This window comes from Centropristis striata, chromosome 12 (assembly GCF_030273125.1).
Source record: "Centropristis striata isolate RG_2023a ecotype Rhode Island chromosome 12, C.striata_1.0, whole genome shotgun sequence".
Classification (NCBI taxonomy): Eukaryota; Metazoa; Chordata; class Actinopteri; order Perciformes; family Serranidae; genus Centropristis; species Centropristis striata.
The window spans coordinates 21,614,268-21,632,602 of record NC_081528.1 but is presented as its reverse complement, the minus strand read 5'-3'; the positions used below and the strand labels follow the sequence as shown (position 1 = coordinate 21,632,602).

Sequence of the window (18,335 nt, the reverse complement as noted above, 5' to 3'; positions counted from 1 at the left end):
TTTAAAGCCAATTACCGTAAAGAGCTTACAATATATTCTTTTTTTCACAGAGATGTACCGTAAACAAACAGCAACAGCAACAGCTTCTGTAAGGTTGCCAAAAAAGCATACTTATGCTGACGACTTAATGTCTGACAGTGAAGCTGTGGAGTCACAGCTGCCGGGATTTTACTGTAAATTACACTGGGGTTTTTTTGTTGTCTTTGGGCATAAAATTAGAGCTAAGGTAAAGGAAAAAAATCAGTACATAAAATATTTGCATTTTCACATAGCTCCTGAGCAGTGGCTCACAGGGTCAAATTCATTTTTTACATGAAAAAGGTGCCTTTGGTCATTATAGGCAGTGGTTGAATGAAACTAAGTACATTTAATCAAGTACTTTACTTAAGTAAAATGTTGAGGTACTTGTACTGACTAATTCCAATTTATGTAACTATTTACTTCTACTCCACTAGATTTTAAATATTGTACATTTTACTCCACTGCATTTAGCTGACAGCTTTAGTTACTTTTGACATGAAAATTATGATACATTTAAAGTGATAATAAGTTGTTTTTTTTTAAATTCAACATCATCATATTTTAGTAGTTAAAATGAGCTCTTGAAGGAAATTAAAATACTGCTTACATAAATACATCAATACAAAAATAATCTAATAATATATATATATTAGAACATATAAAACAATCTAAGTGGGTCCATTCTGCACGATGAGTACTTTTACTTTAAATACTAAGTACATTTTGATGCTGATACTTTTGTACTTTTACAAAAGTATCAGCAGGACTTTTACTTGTAGTGGAGTAATTCTGCAGTTTGTATTAGTACTTTTACTTAAGTAAAAGATCTGAATACTTCTTCCTCCACTGGTTATAGGTCATCTAAAGCAAATGTATTTGGATTTTTATCTTATTCTCTTACAATAAATTGCAAAATTCTTCTAAACGTGCTCTATCTGACCCACATCTTGGCAAAAATGAATGGAGTCTACAGCAGCCCTGTAATAGATTTTACCTCCATGAAGGTTATGAAGTTCAGATCTTGTTGAAACTGTTTCAGGGAGCTGTATTCTGCTATAATGAGAAGTCTTTCTATTAGTCAAGCCTCATTGATATAAATTGGGTCAACAAAATATATTACACAAACTTTTGATGATACGAAAATACAATAAAAGCTAGATGACGCCTTTAAACAGGAACAACTTTAGTTGCCATGAGTCTGAAATTTGTCACTTCCAAAGCTCTAATTTTCCCAGAGGTAATTTCTGTAATGTCCAAAAACTTTGGCTGCAATTAGCGAATTTGCATAATCATCACTCACATAATCTAAATAAAGAAAAAATAAATATCACCGTGGTTTTTGTTTTTTTCAGTTAATTGAATAATCAAGAAAATAACTGCAGCCCTACTACTGCTACTACAAGAAACTATCTCACCACCATGCCTCAGACACTGTCTTTGCACCCTCTATACATGACATCATTTACTAAATCTTTACACTTTGTGGCTACCAGTGCAGCCAGATACCACACTGTCCCTGTACTACTGATGTGAAAACACATTAAAATAAACCATGGTGTAGTCAGTACAGTTTAGTTCGAGGGAAGAGAGAGAGAGAGAGGTGCTAAAGGAGTAAGAAAGAAGTGCTGACTGCAGTGTTTCTGGTTGGGCCAGCCTGTCTCCAGAGCTCGCAGCACTCGTCAGGCCATTGATTGGCTACACTGGTCTCAGCTACTGGAAGTGTCCGCAGAGGCTGCCACGCTCACACACACACACACTCACAAACACACAGAGACAGAAGTGCTCTGACCTTATTCCTGACATAATGATGGCCAGCCTGTGTCTGCCTTTCCTGTCGTCTTTGGCCCAGTTCAGAGCTCTGAGTTCAGCCAGCGACCACCAGCAACAAGAGTCCTTTACTACTGTTGTCCTCTTCTGCCCACTCTAGGACATACTTTTATTTATTTAAAGAAATAGGGATGAAAATCTAACCGAACATACTGTAGGAAATGCTACCATATCAGAAACCTGCAATATCTGGAATCTCTGTTGAGATTTGTAATCTGGAATGTTTACTATCATTTTATCAGCATTTATCATTAAAATAAAGAAAAAAAATGCCAGTTTTAGAACTGAACTTAAAATGACTTTAATAGCTGCATGTGTTCAGACATTTGGCATTTGAGCACTTTGGCTTCTTTTATTAAAATTAAATTTTTGCATTTTGGGACATATACTCATTTTCATGTTTATATTTCATGTGTCTTTTATTTTGTTTTATCTCTTTTTTTAATGCCCTATGCACTGATTGGGTTGGGCACCCATAATTTTGTTGTACACTGTGCAATAACAATAAAGACTATTCTATTCTATTCTATTTAGGAGATTTTCGTATGCCTGAGTGTGAATCTATCGACAACAGTTGTTGATGATGACAAGTTTTAACAACAAACAAGCAAATTTTAATCAATGGCCTGCCTGTAACATACACTTCTCTGTTTTCTTTTCTTGCTGAGATGAGATTAAAGCACTCTCATATCCGCCTGTTAAATATGGACCTACAGCCACTGACACTTAGTTTAGCTTAGTTTAGCTTAGACTGGAAAGAGATCTGTCCTATCTCAAGAAAAAAAAGATATGCATGTTTCCCATAATGTAACCCTTTCCTGTATCAAAAGAATACTTTTATTCCTGCAAAATAAAAGTATTGTATCCACATTGGTATTGTACCATTTCAGTTGACATTTTCATACCAAAGGGAAATCCTGACTTCACTGAACTGATCTGGATCTTGATCATGCTAAACATGCCAAACATGTTAAATTCAACCAATGGTGGACAGCACACAGTGTATGTTAACAGCAAACACACAGCCTGTCCTAACCTGGCCAGTTTAGAACTGTTCTGTTATGCAAATACACAGAGAGCAGGGGGAAACAGGGAGAGACCTATGAAAATAATAATAGAGCATAAACTGCTGCTGGAGAGGTTTTTCAAATCCCCCGGGTCTTCATTATTTTCCCAGATGCTATTACCTCCACATAATTATGTTGCCTCTTCAAACAATCAGTTTGTTATTTGAGCAAATTCCACATTTTACCTCAAAAGAGAAGCTGAGCTAAAAACTGCGAGTCCTGTTTTGAAGTGGGTCTCAAACAGAAGCTCATGCATAGACATGAAAGCAGCGCTGTTGCTAAATACGTGGGTTAGGCCTACATAATGATTCCATAATGTAATGGAATTTGTTCATTCAATATTCACACTAATCTAATTTTTAAATATGGAGCCTCGCTAGATAAACTTATCAGCTGTGATGTTGACAGAGAGTTTGCTGGTAGTGTGCATCCATCTTTCCTCCTCAGCAGCTCCATTTAGGAGGGAAAAAAGTGCTATCTTGACGAGAGACTTCCCTCTGCTGTTCTTCCCCCTTTTTCCTTTTCATCCTCTTCTCCCTAAGTCCCTCTTTACTTCCTCCTCCCTTTTTTGCCCCACTCTCCCAGCTCTGCCTCATCCCAGCATCCCCTGACGACTTTCCCCCATCACACACACACCTCTGTCTCCCCCTGCTTATCTCCTCCCCCAGAGTGAGGGATCAGAGTGGTGAGGGTCTAGCTGAGGGAGTAATGAGGGGTTGGAGCTGAGAGCCTGGCAGGGTGCGATCTGCACTGTCACCCCGAGGAGAGAGAGAGAGAGAGAGAGATAACACGCAGCTCCCAAACGCGTCAATCAACGCCGCTCGCACGCTTTCACATGAGCAGCACCTATGGAGCTGTACGAGGAAACACTTAAGCACACACAGACACAAACCTTCTCTCCATTCCCTAAGAAATCTCAAATAAACGCTGGAACAAATCGTTTGTGCCAGAGCTGACAGCACAGGCAATAGACGGCACGCTCAATCACATGCTCTCACAAGGCACCGTTCCATTTAAAATGGCTGCTCAATTTTCGTGCTTCCCTGTGATGTGATGAGTTGAAGGCAGAAATACAACTTATTCAAGTCTGAAAGTGGAACATGAGTTCACATTTCAAACCAGACGCACTCCTTCAGGGGTTCTTACGACAATGGGAACAAAAATTCCAGAAAGAGCGAGCTGACAATCACACTGGACCGAACAAAGGTCTTGTAACAATCGTCCTATAATCTGCTCCCGCAGCAAGTCTAATTAGCCTACATAGCTGCTCAGGCACAGGACAGGAAGCACCATGGCGGCAGTGGTGGTGGTGTTGGTGGTGGTGGTGGTAGCAGACATCATGTACCTTGACATCTCAGAATGGAGAACGAAGGACAGTTTGCAGTGGCGACACACAGGGATAAATGTTCTTTTAACTCACCACTGTCTGGTGGTTGACTTGGATCACTTCGTCCCCCGCGTGGATCTTCTTACACTGGTCTGCTGGAGACTGCAGAGGCAGGAGTTGAAGGACAGAAAAAGGACAATGGGAACATATTTGGGATATATTACATCAGGGATTCATTGTCATTGTGGAATCTGAGACCGTGAATTGTAGTCGGTGGATGTCGAACGTCTTCCTGAGTGAAACAAAAACTCACATTCTCTGTGGTTCCCGTGATGACATGGAGTCCATCATATGTCGATTTGATATACATCCCCTGAAACACAAGCACAGGAAGGGAGGATTAGAAAAATACACACAATATACATGATATGAATGTTTTACATCATGATTCTGTGTCTATATCTGTGTCTATTTTGGACTCTAGTCTGATTTTACTTTATATTGATCATTGTGAGTCCTGGCTTTGATTTTGATGTTTTAGTTATTGTAGTTTCTATTTGTAGTCCATTTGTAAAGCACGATTAAGATTAAGATTAAGATTAAGATTTCCTTTATTAGTCGCAGAACAGGGATATTTCAAGTGTTACAGTAGCAAAGTGGATAGCAAAATAACAATAAATAGTAACTGCAGTATTGACTAGAAATAAAAGAAAAATAAAGAAATAAAATATATAGTAAAGTATTAACAGTTTACAATATAAAGAAGCAGAAATATAAAAAAGTATTAAAAATTAAAAAAATAAAACAAAAAATAACTTTAGGAACATTACATACAAGGCAAGTTTATTTGTATAGCACTTTTCAACAACAAGGCAATTAAAAGTGCATTACACAAAACATTAAAAGCATTGGAAGGAGAAATATATAAAATGACATTCAAATATAATTTTTTAAAATTGAAAACGGGAAGATAAAATCAAAATTTCAAATAGAAGTTACAGTGCAGAATTAGCAATTACTGTTTATCTCTACCGCTATTGGCACACTCGGCAGCACCCTTTTAGGGAAAAAAGAGGCATCTCCAAGCGAGGACTGAAAGGCAGTGGCAAACAGAAAAGTCTTGTAGTCCAAGTAGTGCTGACCAATCATGTTTGAGCAGGCTTTGGTTGCATGCAGGTCAACAGTCCATGTGGAGAGCAAGAGAAGTGAAACACACTAGCAATCTCAGAAGCCGTCATCTATCATCTGGCAATGCTTTGAGCAGCACAGGGACTCCACAAGGCACTGTTCTGGCTCCATTCCTGTTCACACTTTACACAGTGGACTTCAAATACAACTCTGAGTCCTGCCACATCCAGATGTGCTCGGACGACACTGCTTCTGTGGCGTGTATCAGGAATGGACAGGAATCTGAATATAGAGATCTGATAAAAGCCTTCAGTGACTGGAGTCACAAGACCTATCTCCTACTAACTGAATTTCCCCTAGGGGATATATAAAGTAATTTTGAATTTAGCTATTTACTCACTTTAAAAAAAAGAAAGAATCTGCATTCATATGCAGATGCTGCCTCTCCAAATCCATTCTTGCATATCAGGTTGCTAATCAGACTGTAAACAATGTTAAACAAGGTATCTGTTATCTAGATATCCACTGGCTGCACAGGAACCCCAGAAATATTTACATTTAATTTATAATTGGGTGACAAATTAAAGGATTAACTCACATTAAATGTCTAAGTAAGATATCAGTCGACCAAAAGCCTCTTGTCATAGATTCTCCAAATCTTTAAACTTTACTGGAACTCTTCTTCCAAAACATATTCTGGTGGAAAGCACCATCTAAAATCTCTATCTCTATACTCTTCAAACTACTCAGTGACTCATTGAGCTCTGTATGAAAGTTTTTTCCACAGATTTGCCAATGTTTTTCCATTAATTTGTCTTCGCCTGTATTTTAAATTTCACCCCCTAAAGTCTTGACTGAAGACATAAAAGCGAAAACGTTCCCATCTCACGTTTTGACCTGGTGAAGTCCCGCAGCAATAAATAATGAATAAGAGTGCAAAAGGCAGGCATTGCATATTTACACACCTTGAATATTTAATTATTATCCCTGTGCGTTGTAGAGACCTGGATTCAGTCATGTAAAAAGACTTGGTTTTCTGCCTCATTATGCCACACTCACAGAGAACTCCTGTTATTTTATCTTACACTACAGCATCTCTACTGTTTCACACAGCTGCCGATAACTTTCACCTGTTTCAGCTCTGTGCAGATTGACAGGAGGTCAATCTGTCCTGTTTCCAGTGGATCCTTGTTTGCTTGTGAGTTATCAAACCCCTTGAAAGCATGTCACAGGTCAAGGTTTCAAGTATGTAACCATGGAGTCTTGTGATTGGTTCACTCGCTCCACTTTCACATGTCGTTTGTTGACTGGAGGTAACCTTTTGTGTGCTTGTCCCTGCAATTCTGCTGTTTTCATTCACAACACATTTTCCCTGAATGTGACCAGGTTTTGAGGTGGAAAATTGGCTGTACAGATTCCCCTGAATCTCAATCCCTGCTCCCAATTTACACATGACCCCATGCAGGGAATGTTCCTGAACATTTCAGAGATACAGTGCATGTGTGAAAGGGGCTTCAGTCATTTGGATAATATGAAAGTATTGATGAGAGGATCTTTAAAGAGGACCTATTATGCTTTTACTTATTTTCTGCCATATGTTGCCAGTGACACGTTAAAACGTCAGCAAGTCACGCAGGATAAAACCCCCGAAAAGCACCAAAATACCTAACAATATAACAAACAACAGTTTCATGATTTTGTCAACAAAATAAGCTCCTTTCATTGTACACAGAGACAATGTGGGGACATCGAGTGAATTTGCAAGTCCATTGTTTGTTATCAGTTTCGGTCAAGTCACTGTATAAATATAGCAGCATGGAGCCGTTTGTTTCCTATCAAGGGTTGCTACTATGGCGGACACTAGGGGGGTTGAAAATAATTGCATAATTGATACATCACAATGTCACAGATGTGGATGATTCTGCAACGATAATGGATAATTAGACACATAATGTGGGTTGTAGGCGAGGCCTTTATTATTTATTTTGGTTTACAATTAAATTTGCTGTTTAGATATCTTATGTTAACATTCAGTTATATTGAAGAGTACACAGCACTAGTATACACATTTCTTTTTGTTATCATTAATGTTTCTTACTACAGTTTGATGCTCTTTTAGTATTAATATCCTAAGTACATCTGCCGTCTGCTGTCTGTTCCAACTAAAGTCATGTTTGTGATGTTTTCCATATTCAGGATCAGGAATGTCCTTAGAGCAGTAGGACGTTGTTAGAAGTTGCAACTTGACTCCAAAAGTCGACTATACATTTTGTAAAGCACTTTAAATAATACAAAATGAACCCACATTTATCAGACCAGTAGTACTTATTAATTAAAAAGTAACGATGTGCTGTCATATAAAAAAATCAAGGATGTAATGTATCGTGATGCATCGAGGAATCAAATCAAATCGAATCGCGAGACCAGCGAAGATGCACAGCCCTAGTGGCAGCCACATGTTAATTGTAACATTATATATATTATATATAATGTTACAATTAACAGACTATAGACAGATATATTATGTATAATATATAATAACAAAGGCAATGGTGGATGTTCATATTTGGCCAAAGTCAAATAATGCAGTAAACATATGTAAAAGTAATTCCTGTGAGCAAAAACTTCAGGTTTCCAATCATTTTGAACACTAAGTTTTCAACAGTTTCTCTATTCTCACCTCGCTCTGACATCACCTCATGACAGATTTCTGTAGACTCTGTTGTCATCTCCATGTTACTGCAGTGTTTACATTGCATACATTGTTACATGTAGCATGCTTACAAGCAGTGATGAAAAAGGTATTCAGATCCCTTACTTCAGTAAAAGTACTAATACCACAATACAAGTAAAAGTCCTGCATTCAGTAAAAGTACAAAAGTTTCAGCATCAAAATGTACTCAAAGTATCAAAAGTAAAAGGAGTCATTATGCAGAATGGATCTGCTCAGACTGTTATATATTCTAAATATATTATTAGATTATTTGTATTGATGCATTTATGTGAGTAGTGTTTTTGTAAAAACAGGGCTCATTTTAACTACTTAATACTGTTATGAGGTTTAATTTAAAAAAGTAACTAAAGCTGTCAGCTAAATGTAGTGGAGTAGAAGTATAAAGTTACATAAAATGGAAATACTCAATAAAAGTACACATACTTCAAAACTGTACTTAAGTACAGTACATGAGTAAATGTACTTAGTTACATTCCACCACTGCTTATATCAGAGAAACATGTTATCTTGAATTTCCAGTGTTGTTAATTTCTCCCTAAGTGTGTCATTTGTTAAGCTTTCATTGGTGATTTTTAACAGTAGAAAGTTCCGACCAATCAGAGCAGAGTGGGCTTTTTCATGACGGCAAATTTATAAAGATGTTTCAACCAGTGGTATGAGAAAAATAATGTGTTTTTTGGACAATAAAGCATGTAAACTTAACTTAACAGCTGTGGTGAATTCATGTGTGTGCATGCTCAGGTGTGTCCTTACCAGCCCTTCACTGGGCATGATGCTGGTAAGGTGGACCACCTCCAGATGGGCCGATTGGGAGACCAGAGAGTCCGACGACAGAGAGATGATGTGGTCACATATCCCCGCTAAGGTCTTACACTGGAGAGGGCATGGGAGGTAAAGAAAGCAAAAGGGAAAAAATAAAGACAAGAAAAGATAGAAAGAGAGAGAGAGAATGAGTGAGTGGCAAAAAGAGAAAGACGGAAAGTTATTGAGATTGGTTTTGGTCCGCGAGGGATGCCGTGACCTAGCTGGAGGAGGTGAAACAGAAATCATTTCATCAGATTGTTCCACATCGCCACTTCCATCACTCCAGCACACAAACTGTTTCCTGTCACAGTCTGTCCACAGGCATGCCCACAAGACATTGTCACAGACAGAACAACACATCACCGATACCAGCAAACCCCGAGGAGCCCACATGGCATTTTCTAACATCTAAATTACAGAGCACAGATTTCATTTGTTGTTATCTGTCACTTTTGGGGGGGTATTTTTACCCAGACATTGTAGCGTACTTAGATTATCTGTGCTGTATTTTTTTTCCACTAATACATATTACCTAATGTGTAGTGCATCTGAGCAAATACACTGTAAAAATTATTCTGTTGTCATTTCATTTTACTTAATATATTTGATAAAATGTATTCAACATAAATGCATCCTTGATTTTGAGGCAGTTGTTTAAGTAACTTTAATATAAAAATGTTTGAGATAGAATCTACTTATTTTGATCACATTAAATATAATCTTTATGTGTATGTAATTCTAAATCAAGAGAATTTTGAATGAATCCAACACAATAGAATTAGTCCGTTTTTAAATGACAGGCACTTCCTGTTAAGTTGTTCTTTACTCAACTTGTAACGTAGCTAGATTTAATTAAGAATGTTGTGTGCAATCTGTTGCCTCAATTTTATTGAGTAGCTATTGTTTATCTTTTTTTACAGTGTGCCTTTGTTCTAAATAAACCTTGACTGTTTTTCAGGCTATTTGTCTGCTTGGTCACGCATGCAAGTTAATTTATCATCAGCAACATCTCTGCCTTCTAATCTTGGCTGACTGACTACAGTGGGTATATAGAGACCGTTACCCTGGTTATCCTGCCTCATTGCTTCGATGCTCGAGTGCACACACGCACACAAACACACTCAAACACACACGTATGCTGCAACCTAACAGACATATAAGAGAATATATGTTGTCTGCAATCACACAAGCAGCATGACAGTGGTGAACCCTGCATAAAATAATCTTCAGATCTCAATCCTAATGAGCAATTACCGGATTATGGTTATGAAATGAACACAGGAGATCTTCAACACACACATGTAGTGCAAGCCCACACACACACACACACACACACACACACACACACACACACACACACAAGCTATAGCTAAGAGCCTGTGATTCATTCAGCGTGAGAGAAAGGTGGAGGATCTTCAGTGAGCTGGCTATGTGATGCTTATGCTCTCTCTGCCTCTTGCTCACACACACACACACACACACACACACGTACACACACACACACACACACACGCACACGTACACACGCACACGTACACACACACACACACACACACACACACACACACACACACACGCACACGCACGCGCACACACACACACACACACACACACACACACACACACACACACACACACACACACACACACACACACACACACACACACTTCCATATTTATCTGGGTCAGTTATTTGAACATCACTCTGCCTGTTTAGTTTTCTGTTTATACAGACAGTAATATTATGTTCTTGTCAACGTGTACCAATTATGTAATGGGATACCCACGGCTGTTTCATGCATTTTAAAGGTCCGATATAAAAAAAAATGACATTTCCATGTCAAATTTTTCTATAAATATGGAAAAGATGCTTTATAATTACTTTGAAAATATCTTAATACTAAATCTAAAGAGATATGCACAAAAGACTTTAAACTGTGCTTTTAAAGGAAACGTCAAGACTTCTGTAAGCTTGTGATGTCACTATATATATATATATATATATATATATATATATATATATATATATATATATATATATATATATATATATATATATATATAGTCCAGTCCAGTGTATAAACCTATAACAGTTTAATTTTCACGCAACCGGCTGAACAGGAATTTGTCATTATGACATATTCTGGCAAATTGAAATGTAGCCAATGACTTTATGGCACTAAATCCAATTGTGTTTACAGTGTTTTCCATGTATAGTCTATACCTGGGCAAGCCACTGAGGTATATTTATATCTGTGAAAGTATGCCTGGCAACGTTTTTTTTTTTTTTTTGCATTTTTTATTTGCATTTTTCTATCAACAGAGAGAGAGATGTTCTCTTGTCATAAAGAAATGTTAACAGCATGTGGACACGATGCAATATGACAACGTTATTACTGTATTATGTTTGTCAGAAGTGTCTGCTCAATTCACTGAGGAGCTGAGGAACTTCACTTGAAGGAGCTCAGTTGAGGTGAATGTGACAAAAAACATGTATTTGTTTCCTAAACAGTTCACGTATTTTGGGGGCGATGAGACAAGATACAGAAGAGCTACTCAAACTAGGATAACTCAAACTGAGCCAGTATGGAAACATTTTGGATGCAAAAAGTAAGCTTCACTCTAGTCTTTTTTACAATTACTTCCTTGTCGTTTACAGGTACATCATCACCACGAAGTGGACTGGAGTTGCTACACTCTCGTTCAAACGGCTGCTGAGTCAAGTGTCATTCCTAATGGTAAGATATACCTTTTCACACTGTATTTTGATTTTGTTCATTAAAAATGTCTTGTTCAGAGTTTGGTTGGACTAACAGACACTCCAAGGAGTCGCAGTTCATTTTTTCAGGTAAGTAACGTACATTTTCTTTATGTTTTTTGCCAAAATGAACATCCCAGTTAATGCTCCAGTCAATGCATGAATTAGCAGCGGCTTCTCTCAGTCAGGTTGAGGTGTAGAAAGGCGTGTCGTCAGTGTCGTCAGATCCCTCTCGCTCCTTCACAGTCCAGATATGGTCTGCTCCCCGTTTCCAAAAACAAGATGGCGACGAGTGTGACACTGAACTCGATGCCTCAAACAGGCCACAAACCAATGGGTAATGTCACTACGTCCATTATTTATACAGTCTGTGGTATGAACCTGGAAATGTGCATAATATGTCCCCTTTAATTTGAAAAAAAATGAAAGGGGAAATAAGTGAGAAATAAGTAGGGGAGAAGCAGAAGCAGAGTATATATAGAGAACCGTATATAACATGTCAAGTCCCCAGCTGGGAACCACAGCCAGCGACAATGTTGCGGCTCTGCTTGTATCCCTCTTTGATCATTGGTCTAATAGTCTTGACCTGGGATTAACACGGGCCAAGATACAAAAGGCCAGTTACCAGTGTGGGGACTCTCAACTCCTCCAGCTCTGACACACCCAGTCTTGATCTGACACGCCTCCGGAGAATCAGAGCGCAGATTATAGGGAAGTTAACTTATGTGGCTGGCTGGCGTGAGATTTAAGAGCAGTCAAACAGAAAGCCAGACATAGTACGCTGCCAAATGGATTAAGCTCTGGCTGCACACAACCCCCCCCTCCCCTCCTCACCCACCACCTCCCTCACTCCTCTCTCGCTTTCATCCCCATCTACTCGCACCTTCCATGCATCTACTCCACATGCATGAGCATACGCTGCAAATATAAACCTGAGCCGAGAGACAAAGGGAAGGATGGAGAGAGGGAGAAGGGGAGGGAAGGGGAGGAGGAGAAAGAAGGGGAGGTAGGGGAGGGAGGAGAGGGAGGGAGAGTCTGGGAGGGAGGAAAGGGGAGAAAACAAGGGAAAAGGAAAAACACACAACTAGGACAGTCTTATGTAATTCCTCTCATCCTTATGCATGCATGCACATAAAAACACACACACTCATACACACTTCACGCTCCATCAGACACACAGACTCACACATGCTCATATCTTATCTCTCTCTCTCTCTCTCTCTCTCTCTCTCTCTCACACACACACACACACACACACACACACACACACACACACTATCCTGTCCATTTGATTGCTGCAGGCTGTAGTCTGGAGGAGCAGAGTAGCAGGGAGTTTTGCATTATTGAGCAGAAGCTGACAAACGTACAACTGCTGCTACAGTAGCTACAGCAGACCAGAGCATTAAACAGGTCTGAGCCCCACGCTGGATACACACCAGAGACTCCCTCATATACTATAAGTCTGTCTCCATCAAACTCCATACATCACTTCAGTCAAACCACCACCACCATGTGAAAACACCTGAGTTAAAACTCTCCTTTCTGTGAGTTTCTATCAGTAAGCAAATTATAGGTATAAAAAGTTAAATATTTGCTATGCAGACCTTCCAGAGGTTCTACATGTAGTTATACTACTGGATTTTATTGATGCATTAAAATGTAAGCAGTATTTTAATTTATTTTTATTGGCACATGTGCTGTAAATGTATAGGTTGCTGGGGGTATTTTTAGAGATTGAAAACTATTTTGAAACGTGAAAAATAATAATTATTACTTTATTGTATTATTATTGTGTTTGGTCAATGGCAAAAGTAATCAGGCATTCCTACTGATTAATAGCTTAAAATACCTGATTCAAATTCCTTAAATACCATCATTAGCATGTTCAATCAGGCTACATCGCACATGGCAACAACTCAATGGTATAAAGTTACATAATATGGAAATACTCAAGTAAAGTACAAGTACCTCAAAATTGTACTTAAGGACAGTACTTGAGTAAATGTACTTAGTTTAATTCAACCACTGTTTATTTTATATAATTAACTTGACACATAAGAGCAATTGAAATACAGCCCTGATTCCAAAAAAGTTGGGGGAAAAAAGAAAGCCATAATATGCTAATACTTTCTGACACATATTTAAATGGAAACTGTAAAAACACAGTAAATTTTATGTTCAAACCGATAAACCTTTATCTTGTTGTATATATATATATATATATATATATATATATATATATAAATCCTCAACTGTATGCGGACTGCCTTTATTTACATTTTACACAGCGACCCAACTTTTTTGGCACCTGGATAGCACTGTCCTGAATCAAAATAAAGAGGTGAAATACCAAATCTTAACTGTGTGTTTCTGTACATTGTGTATGTCTTGGTGGCAGTACCACTTCACCTCCACTTTATTAATTCCTAAAACACATAGTAAACAAGAATCAGCATCTAAAAACAAACACCTCCTCCTCCTCTACCTCTCTCTCTCCCTCGCTCTCCTTCTCTCCCTCGCTCTCCTTCTCTCCCTCGCTCTCCTTCTCTCTCTCTCCCTCTCTCACTCTCTCTCTCTCTCTCTCTGTCTCTCTCTCTTCATGCTGTCTCTCTATTTCACACATAAACCTCCCACACATAACAGACTTAGTCATGTGTAGCCTTTAGTCTGGCACCCAGGGTTTCAGTGTGTGTGTGTGTGTGTGTGTGTGTGTGTGTGTGTGTGTGTGTGTGTGTGTGTGTGTTTGTGTGTGTGTGTGTGTGTATGTATGTATGTCAGATCAACAGAGGTAAACGACAACCAAAAAAAGCTCAAGGAGGAGTCACTTTGACTGCTGGGGAGACCAACATCTCAAATACAGTCTTATGATTGTTTTTGTTTATAAAATGTGCAGCACAATGTAATCTATATTGTACACTGATGGAACATCTAAGGTGGTATTTAATTCTTGGCATAAAATGCTCAGATGTTTTTCTGTGAGCTCCCCCTGCCAACCGTTTATTTGGTTTCCTCCACCTGACCTTGAATGGCAGCAGGAAGTGTCCCAGTCCAACTGTCAGCCCGGATCAGACACTAGCTGCTCACTCGGTTTCACACGTGGACACAGACAGTTCTCCTTCATACATGCAGGCCCGCACACGCACACGCACACGCACGCACACACACACACACACACACACACACACACACACACACAGAAGCTAAACTGGAGCTTTCAAAAGGCCCCAGGCTCACTTGCACTTTAACACGCACAGTTTTGTGCCACAAATTCCCACAAAAACACACAGCGCTCTGACATGCACACACACACTCCCACGCAAAAAAACCTGGGCAAACAAAGCACACAGACTGGAAACAGCTGGCATGTTTATGTCCAAAGATAACACCTTAAAAACAAATTATTCGCATATAATTAACATGTTATGTCTCCTTTGATTAATCTGTGCAAAACTTGCAGTGTAAAAATGGCAACTTGTGGTTTTATGGGAGGGTTATGTGCTGTTTTTGGCCTCAAGCAGGAACTTCTTGGAGTTGCTGCTCGTTGCCTGGCAACTGCTCCAGTTTTTACACTCTGATTTTTGTATGGGGAAGATAGGTTGATGTACTGTGTGAATTAAGAAGCTTTAGAGGGGCTGCTAGGTATAGTTTTTTAGTGTTTATCTAAGCCAAGCTAACCATCTGCTGCCTGTATCTTCCTATTTAACGTACAGATAAGAGAGTGGAATTGAACTTCTCATCTTTTTCTTGGCAAGAGAAATAACAAGCATTTTCCAAAATGCTGAACTTCTCCTTTAACTCTCTAGAGTCCATGAAAGCACCTGCACATTACTTCTTTATGACGTGAGACCATAAAAAATAAGCAACATTGAGTCTTGCCATCAGCTTCCCTCTAAAATTCTGGCTTAAAACTCCATGCCAGATTTTTTTTGACAATATTCGGCCAAGTAAAACCAGAGATAATGTCAAATATATTTAGTATAAAATATTTAACTACATATTATCCTCATTTTACCTGTTATATATATGCAACCTGTATTCATATTTGTAACATTTAAAATTCTGTGTATTGAAATATAATTTTCAAGATCAGATTTTATGTTTTCCTTTGTTTCTTTTGGGTTCAACATTTTGATCAAGTAAGTCAAAGTTAAAAATGAATTATCAGGACATATAGGTGAGGTAACGCTGAAAAAAATGATAGCTACATTGCATGGTATGGATTTTTTAACAGATTTTTAAAAGGACATGATAGCCCAAGATTTCAGAGAGTGAATGCAACATAAACTTGTTTCAGAAAGGAAGGATGTTGCACAGGTTAACATGGTGAAACCATATAAAATGGATCTTACAATGAGTATCTTAGAATAAGATCAACAGTCTTTAATGTGACCAACCCAGTCAGTAGAATAAAATGTTGGCATTGTATGTTTCTGCAAACCACAGGTACGTCAAATCTCAACGCCCACCACCCTCTGCACAACACCTTCAATCGACGGAGGAGTGTGTTCAGTGTCAGACTCCCAGTCCAGCTTCACAATAGACTGAAAAACTCTTGCGTCCCATTGCTCATCAGACTGTACCACAGCTCTCAGTCAGGGCAGGAGGACAATAGACAATGGACGATTTCATTCTCTGTTTTCCATTATATTTTTCCTGGTCATCCTTGCGAATGTTTAACTTATCTTCACATTATTTCATTTGCTGCAATGTTTTATTTCCCAGTTAAAGTCCAATTTCTCTGCAAATGTCTATCTATCATATTTATTATTATTCTGTTTATTTATCAACCTTTTTTTTACATGTTTTCCTATGTGTCTTTCTCATAAATTTTTTAAGCTGGATGATGTTTGACATTTCCAAAGTCAATAAGATATGGAGTTAAATAATTGTGAAGCTTTCACCAGAATAATCATATTTATTATTTTTTGCCATAATGCAATATAATCTAGTAATCTAATGCATCTGCCCTAATTCTGGCATAATTTCGCAAATTTAAGCTGCATTTTACTTTTAGCACATACTGCAGCTGCCCTCACTGTTGCATGCAGTATGGAAGCATCTGGGACTCTATGTCAAACTATGAAGTCACACACAATTGCAGTTTTCTACACATGGTTAATGTTGTGAATTCAAACAAAGCTACTTGGTTAGGTTTACAAAGAGATTGTAGTTTGGGTTAAAATAAGTACGTTTCACTTTTACTTTCACAAGTCTCCTGGAGAAAGTCTGGTGTCTGTTTGATGGTCTGTGATGGTTATTATACTACGTAATCTGACTTCTGGAGCACTTGCTCTGGGCGTCACATGTTGATGCTGATTGGTTTAATTTTGAGTCCAAAATGTGACCGTACCAACAAATTATTCTGCTTGCTAACACAAAATCAGACTATACTTTAACTGTAAACACTAGGATAACAGTCTTGTTGTAACTATTTTATCTGTCAGATTAATAGCTATAATTGTTGAGTATGCCATTAGATCTCTTCACTGTTGTCTGTAATGGAAACAGGCCAATAACTTTGTATAATATATATATATATAGGGTGAATGTGGGTAATGTGGGAGACTTTTTGCAATTTTGATTTTGTTATATTTTTTAAATTTAAATATATTTTATGTAATTTCAGTCACATGACACCCATGGTAGACCAATAGTAAAGGCTTTAATGACTATATTCACTTTAAGCAGGAAATAAACCAGCCAAACCTTAAGTGTCTCACATTACCAAGTGTCCCACATTACCCGAATCCACCCTATTAATAAGAATTGGAGATTTTAAGGCAGAAACTTACCACATGGAGAATCTTATTCTCTGTCTCGTACACAGTGCAATCCTGTAAAACGAGAAGAGGGCAAAGAAAGAGAAGAAGAAGAAAACATGAGATGGAGAAAGCATCTATGCGAACATCCGCACGGAAGCTCGGATATCTCCTCCTCCAAAAATATAACAACCAGGAAAGAAGGAAATAAGACAAATGACACGGCCAACAGGAGGAAAAGATAGATGACTTCTTTTTTCAATGAAGAACATCAGCAGTCAGCTATTTCATTCCTACCCTTCCGCATTATGCATATTACTTTATAATCTCGGCAGGCTAAAACATTGGATTGACCGGCTCTGGATCCACTCCGCTGCCTGGAGCTGCACGAGCCTCGGCAGGATTTAGAAAGTACATTATTTGAACATGACAGATTGTTATTTAACGATAGCTGATAGTTAATCTATTTCTGGGAAAGCAGCCGAATGAATCCACCAGATGTGCATGGTAGCAGTTAATTCATCTGTTTGATGCATTAGTGCGGGCGGCGCTGCCACCTTTGTCTGTCTCGCTGCACCCTGGCAGCAACATGTTCATTTGGCCCATTGTGGGCCCACAGTGGCCCCTCTCTCCCTCCTCTCCTCTGGCCCTTGTAGGAGGGGATGGGTGTTATCTGCGCGGCTCCAGGACTCACTCCGGGCACACGTACAAACACACTCTCGCACTCTAAGCAGGCTCTTACAGGGAGGACGTGGAGGGAGGCCAGCAGAGCAGACATACTTTCTGTCCAAACAATGAGATTTCCACAGTATCAGAGTGTGTGTGAATGCACCTCCAGTTTTATGCTTTTGTGTGTAAGTGTGGTGAATCTACATGAGGGAGTGAGCCAGAGGGGGAGCAGAAGGAGGAC

The 18,335-nt window shown here is 38.7% G+C and overlaps 1 protein-coding gene across 1 annotated transcript in view; it reads right to left on the bottom strand.

The window, feature by feature from the left end:
• si:ch211-26b3.4 (connector enhancer of kinase suppressor of ras 2) overlaps positions 1-18,335 on the bottom strand; it is an 88,376-nt gene that overhangs the window by 33,950 nt on the left and 36,091 nt on the right. The window contains exons 5-8 of the mRNA XM_059345812.1: positions 17,459-17,500; positions 8,858-8,977; positions 4,556-4,615; positions 4,336-4,404 (exon numbers count right to left, since the gene is read on the bottom strand). Coding sequence (XP_059201795.1) covers positions 4,336-4,404; positions 4,556-4,615; positions 8,858-8,977; positions 17,459-17,500 — 291 coding nt within the window. The remainder of the gene's footprint in view (positions 1-4,335; positions 4,405-4,555; positions 4,616-8,857; positions 8,978-17,458; positions 17,501-18,335) is intronic.